The following is a 6,414-nucleotide window of genomic DNA, read 5'->3' on the forward strand; positions in this document are numbered from 1 at the left end:
TCTACACCAACGGCTTTTCGTACACCGATGACCAAGCCCAAGATGTCGACCTAGGTCGCTGCTTTTGCCCTTTGCTGAGGGCTTAAGCTGTTGGCATAGCCCCTGTTTCGTGTAGTGTGTGGTAAAAAAAATACTTTCGAAAATAACAAGTATGATGTAAAGCATACATGCATACACACCAAATTACCAACAGTCCAACACACACACACACACAAAACACGGGAGGCTAAAGTGACGCAGCCGACATCTGGCGGCCAAGTGCTCCACGGCTCGAGTCTCGCCTGCGGCGCTGCCTCTACGGTTCGTAGAAACGTAGGAGGCGTTTAACTCGTTGTGTGAGAATATAGACACGAGTCTAACAAATTCAACTCGGTGCACTGTTTAGAGTATACTAGCTGGTGAAATACGTGGAGCACCCAGGTGCCATGCACCCTGATATTAAAAAAACGGAAAGTTTGATTTAAATGTTTCACAAAAAATTGTAATTGTTCACACCCGTACATGTCTCCCTCATACTTACTCATGCAATTTTGTAAGAAAGATACGACCGTATATCACCTACACAAAAAAGAGAAACTGGTTTTTTGTAATATTGTAAACAGTGTACATCCACTACTTATATTGCAAATAGTATAATTTATCATTTTTGCGTAGGTTACATATGTTTATATTTTGGGATCAGATTTGACACGATCATACCTATATATATTCTCTAGGGTATGATTTATGACATATTTTTGTGACATATCTTTTTAGCATTTTCTGACATATTGTTTATATAGGGTTCAAGGGAAGCCAAAAAATAAAATCACGTCCATACTAACGGGGCCTATTTTTGGATAGAAAAATAAAAAAAGTGTTTACTAGGAAAATTGGGAAGTTCACCGGTTTGCTAGATGCCTTTTCTCGTGCCAACCACTTAGCTCTGGATTTTTTATACGCTTCACACGCTCTGGGAGGTCCCTGTCACTACACGACCTCTCCTTTCGCGGCTCGGAAGTCCAATCCGTAGACAGGTGAGGGCGTTAGGCCCAGGTAAGGCGGGCCTAAGTACCAGGTCCAGTTGTGACCCAGCGTTAGTGGGCGGCACCTGCACCGCTCCGTACACCCCCGCGAGCGGTGTAAGCCGGCCCGGTTAGGCGATTTTTCCCTGTTTTTTCTCTTTTTTCTTTTCTTTTTCTTTTCTGTTTTCTGTTTTCCTTTTTTCTTTTCTGTTTTCTGTTTTATGTTTTATTTTGTGTTTTATGTTTTCTTTTTTTGTTCTCTCGTTTTATTTTTCTCTTTAAAATTAATTTTCGAAAATTATCAAATTTGAAAAATGTTCAAATTTGAAAAAATATGAACGATTTTTGAAATTTGAACAAATTTTAAATTTTGAGCGATTTTTAAAATTTGAACGAATTTATTAATTTTAACAATTTTTAATCTTAAACGAATTTCCAAATTTTGGAAGAATTCTAAAATTTGAACAAATTTTAAATTTCAAACAATTTTTGAAATTTGAACGAATTTTAGATTTGAAAAAATAATTAATTTTGAACAAATTTTGAATTATAGACGATTTCCAAATTTTGAACGAATTAAAAAATGATTTTTTTAAAATCTATAGACATAATTTTTCTTATCAAATTTTTCAGAAACAATAAGTGTTCAAGAGGAAGTAGAAACAGTCCAGGCGGGAACCAAGATCGTGGGCTAGGCCCAAAAACGTCCCGGGAGGGGTGCGGCACCTCGCGTGCCACCGACCAGATCGGTGTAAAGACCCTCAAAAGTTTGTGGGCCTGTACAGGGCGCCCACCTATAGGCTTAGTCCTGCCTAGCAATCAGAAGGAGTTTAATTACCAACTTCAACGAAAAGCACCCTTCGAAATTTATGTAACACGTCTGCTCTTCCAAATGATAATGTATCCTTTTTTTTTACCAAGGATTAAAATTTCTGTATGTTATATTGTGATCTAAATTTATATACTAAAGGGAGGCTAATTTCAGACTCTGCTACGCTTCGACCCGTCGCCAGTACGGATCGTTACCACCGACTATATATACATCTTGTAAGCCACCGACTAGGATTTATCAGATTATAAGATAACTCATGGTGTTTGTAAATATCTCCCGATATAGTGAAGTATTTACTGGCTCGCGTTCGTGGTTTTTTCTCCTTCTGTGTTAGAAGGGGTTTTCCACGTTAAATCTTGTATCCGCTACGTTTCTTTTATCGTTTATCGTTATTTGCTTGTCGCATTTATAACACTGTATATGCATGTAGGTCACATCTACTACTCCCAGGCGCCGCAATGCCTTCTATGTGGTCGTGGGAGCACCATGCAGGGGCACGCGTACGCACAGGTACGTGCGGCGGTGTTGACCGTGCTACAACTAAAGACTAAGAGCACGATAAAGTTACAATGTGTCAGGAAAATTGGTGAAAAATCGGTTGATCCCTTAACTGGAAATTAACACACTCTTAACCGTGATATGAAAATATGCAATGAAATAAATGTCAACTTCAACACCATTGTGTAGTAACTCATGGATCGTTGTTGTATTGAAAGGAAACATATGCATCAAGCATATATGGATGAAACAAGATAACTCATGCCTCTCTCTTGACCCTAAAGATGTGTTGGATAGAAAGAGAACCTCTCAACTGACCATAGATGTGTCTTAGGTAGGTAGAGAGGTTCTCAAAACAGCTGCAAGAGTAGGAAATCAAGATACATGATAACCAATCCTCCTCTCAACTTAGGAGAAAAATCACGGCCCGAAGCCATCCAAATCTTCTTGTAATATTATCAAATAGGGATACAACAAATTATTTTTTAGAGAGCACTAGAGAATCTTATACATCAAGATACAAGAAGATCTTAGATGCCAACAAGAAGATTGAGGCACAAGAGCTTCTTAATTGAGCAATCTCGCTAAAGATGGTGGAACCACAGCTTGAAGGACACAAGGATGCATATATGGTCTTCACAACCTTGTAGGCAATGCTCGATGTTTGATTTAGCTTCTTCATTCTATTTTTTTCTCTTTTCCTTCTCTCCTGATTTTCTTCTCGAATGGAGTTTGCCTTGGAATTTTGTCAGTCCACCTAGTAGTGGCTTGATGGTAAGCTTATCCTCTCTCTTCTCTCATGTCCAATGTTCAAAATGATCCTCGGTCATAACGCTAATGGGTAGTGGCCTCATGTATTTATTTGAGCAGTGGTGAAGCAATGTGTAAGCTATAGGATCAGCTGACCCCATAGTTTTTTTGCAAAACACCTTCACTTTATAGATGTTTAGGTATTGATCCTTGGTATATTGGTAGTCTGACCCCACCGTTTTTTTTGTTAGCTTCGCCACTGTGTTTGAGCCACCCGAAAGACTTTAATATGGAATCTCCTCACATCCCACATGAGAAGGATACGGAACACAATGTGATTCAACACTACAGTTCTGCCTATATATATTTCATGGCGAATTTGGTAGTACGGATTTATTTTAATCAATGCATACATGTACATGCATGTCCCTGGAAAGAGAAATTAATAGGTGGAGGTTCGATCGGCGGCGGTACAAAGGATAGATCGCAACATAGGAATCGATCCAATGTCTAGTATGTGTGCAACTGGTGAACTCCACATGGAACAAACTGATTTGTGTTTCGCAAAAAGAAAAGAAAAAACTGATTGAAAGGGGTTTTAGACTTTCAGTCCATGCACGTACCTCGTGTGGTGCTAGCCAGGACTTTTAGATCAAAACACATACAAAATAAACACAAAATTACAGGTCTCGGCAGTTCTTCAGTGTCGACACTATAATTATCAACGCATTGTTATGTCGACACAATGTCGACACACTATCCATCAACACATCAACGTTACAGTTAATATCTATGGTCAATTCGTCAGCTAGCTCAACTCGACACGATTCCAACACGGCTGACAAAAAAGCTAAAGAATACGAGTCCAAACTTTCATGGGGCGATTGCCGCGCCGCTGATAGATGTTCAGTCATCCGACACCGCCCCCTGCTCCGAGCTACGCGTCGTCGTCCCGTCCAGTATATCCTTCTTCTCTCATCCGGCGTCCGGCGTGATCAAACGCTTCATGTTCCTTCAGAACCTCCCTCTTTTCATCTCTCTCCGGCGAGGCGGCGACACGTACGCCAAACCTGCCTGGCCGCCGGCGGTTCACCCCTGCCATGGCTCCCGGAAAGATGGCACTGCTCCTCGTTCTGATTCTCGTATCGGCCACACAGCCATCTCTGGCTCAACAGAGCAACGGCACCAGAATCGCCGGTGGGTTCACGCCGACCACCATGGCGATGCTCATCGTCGTCATCGCCACCTTGGTCCTCCTCGCGCTCTTCTCCCTCTACATGAACCGCTGCGCCTGCGCGCGCACGGACCTTCTCGCGCGCTGGCCCTTCCGCAGCACCGCCCCTGACGACCAGTCCCTCGACTCCGGTCATTGCCGCCCGCGCGGCCTCGACCGGGAGCAGGTGGAGGCATTCCCCACGGCGGTCTACGGCGACGTGAAGGCGCACATGGCGCCCGGCACCAAGCCGGTGTCGCTCGAGTGCGCCGTGTGCCTCGCCGAGTTCGCGGACGCCGACGAGCTCCGCGTCCTCCCCGCGTGCTGCCACGTCTTCCACCCGGGCTGCATCGACCCGTGGCTCGCCGGCGCGGTTACTTGCCCGCTCTGCCGCGCCGATCTCACCGACCTGACGCCGACGGGGCAGCAGGAGGAATCTTCTGGGGAGAAACACGACGAGTGTTCGGTGGTTTCCTTCACGGCCACGGCTGAATCTCTCGGCAGCTTCAGTACGGTACGGAAGCACGAGCTCACGGACGCCGACTACAGCCGCTACAGGAGGACGCGGTCGGCGATAGACGCGCCGGACCGGCACACGCTCAGGCTGCCGGAGCACGTCATGAAGGAGCTCGGCGCCGTCTGGAGGCACCGGCTCGCGGCCAGCTTCGCCGCAGAGCACCTGGACGCCGTGGACCAGAGGACGCCCGGGCGGCTGACGTCCTTCTTGAGGTCCATGTCATGGCAGCGGCACCACGGGACGGAGTTAGAAGCCGGGGAGGAACACGGCGGCGGCGGCAACAAGCGGATTTATCCGGTGGCCGGAGCGCTGCCGGTTGAAACACCGAGCGGATCAGGGTCTGGTGTGGACGAGAAGAAGGAGAGCTCCAAAGATGACGCGTTAAGAGCATGTCTAACAGACCCCCTAAATTTCCGCCCCGTAAAACACGTGTAGAGGGCCCTGTATATAAAACGCGAGTACTTTTAACCGGACAAAAACGTCTCCCGTCTAGCAGTCCCCGTATACGAAAACTGTAAAAGAGGAATATGCTTCTTTTTCATCTCTTCGCGCTGCAGCCCCGCCGCCGGACTCGCCGCCCCACCGGACCTGCCGCCCCGCACCACCGGACATGCCGCCCCGAGCCGCCGCCACGCGCCGCCCCGCCGCCTCGCCCCGCTTCTCGGGCCGCGGGCGGTCCCCGTCGCCTTGCGCCGCCTCGGGCCGCCATGGCCCCCGTCGCCTTGTGCCGCCTCAGGCCGCCATGACCCCCGTCGCCTTGTGCCGCCTCGGGCCGCCATGGCCACCCCGGCCCTGCCCGTCGCGGCGCCCCGCCCTGCCCGCGCCGGCGCCAGTTCCGCCCCGTCCCCGCCAGCTCCGCCCCGAGTGGAAGAACGCGAAATTTTGCTTCAAAATTCATCTAGTTTTTTCATTATTTGATAGAAATCTTGATGGGTTGAAAGAAATTGGTAGAGATTTGATAGAATTTACAGCTCGTTGGCTGGAATTGGTCGCCGGAGTGGAGTTTGTTTGGCGGCGGCGCGGCGAGGTCCGGTGGTGCAAAGTGCAGTTTTCACCCCCTACAAGCCCCTCCACCCTCTATAAGTAAGGGGCGAGGGAGAAAATTCCCAGGGCCCTGTATATTTTAGATACGGGGTGAACCGTTTAAGGGGCCTGCTAGATGGTCATTTTCGCCCGCACCCCGTATACCGCCGGAATTATACAAGTCCGACGTGGTTTAGGGGGTCTGTTAGACCTGCTCTAAGCCGGGTTTGACCTCTTCGTTCCTTATGCACGGCGGTGCACCAGTACGGGACAAACATTGCATGCAGTCATGCACATATGGAAATTTAATTTAGACCTAAATGCATGTTTTTTCTGAAACGATAAACCCTGCAAACCATAAATTCGGTGTGTGCCATATACTCCCCTCTGTTCATGTTTAATCGACGCTATTCGTGTCGATTTATTGATTTATTCTGAACGGAGGGAGTATGAATTTAGAAGCGATCACCTAAATGCTGGTTAGCGGGCAACGCGAGCCAAGGAGGGGCAGGGCAGGGGCACGCGAGGTGCCGATGAGGAGCACAAATTTGCCTCTTGGCGCACCATGTTCTTCATA

General features: G+C 47.6%; 1 protein-coding gene across 1 annotated transcript; it reads left to right on the forward strand.

Annotated features, from left to right (window-relative positions):
* The first annotated feature begins 3,969 nt into the window (after positions 1 to 3,969).
* On the forward strand, positions 3,970 to 5,901 carry LOC124658815 (E3 ubiquitin-protein ligase Os03g0188200-like). The gene is made up of 2 exons (XM_047196834.1): positions 3,970 to 5,194; positions 5,736 to 5,901. Exons 1-2 carry the CDS (start codon positions 4,185 to 4,187, stop codon positions 5,899 to 5,901), a joined length of 1,176 nt encoding a protein of 391 aa, XP_047052790.1. The 5' UTR covers positions 3,970 to 4,184.
* Positions 5,902 to 6,414: the final 513 nt, after the last annotated feature.

The sequence above is a fragment of the Lolium rigidum genome, chromosome 1 (assembly GCF_022539505.1).
Source record: "Lolium rigidum isolate FL_2022 chromosome 1, APGP_CSIRO_Lrig_0.1, whole genome shotgun sequence".
Taxonomy (NCBI): Eukaryota; Viridiplantae; Streptophyta; class Magnoliopsida; order Poales; family Poaceae; genus Lolium; species Lolium rigidum.

Excerpts from the sequence above, each read along its gene's own strand:
- LOC124658815 (XM_047196834.1), top strand. The coding sequence starts at position 4,185 with ATGGCTCCCGGAAAGATGGCACTGCTCCTCGTTCTGATTCTCGTATCG. Across the intron at positions 5,195-5,735 it reads GAGAGCTCCAAAGATGACGC|AAATCTTGATGGGTTGAAAG; the intron begins GTTAAGAGCATG and ends ATTATTTGATAG.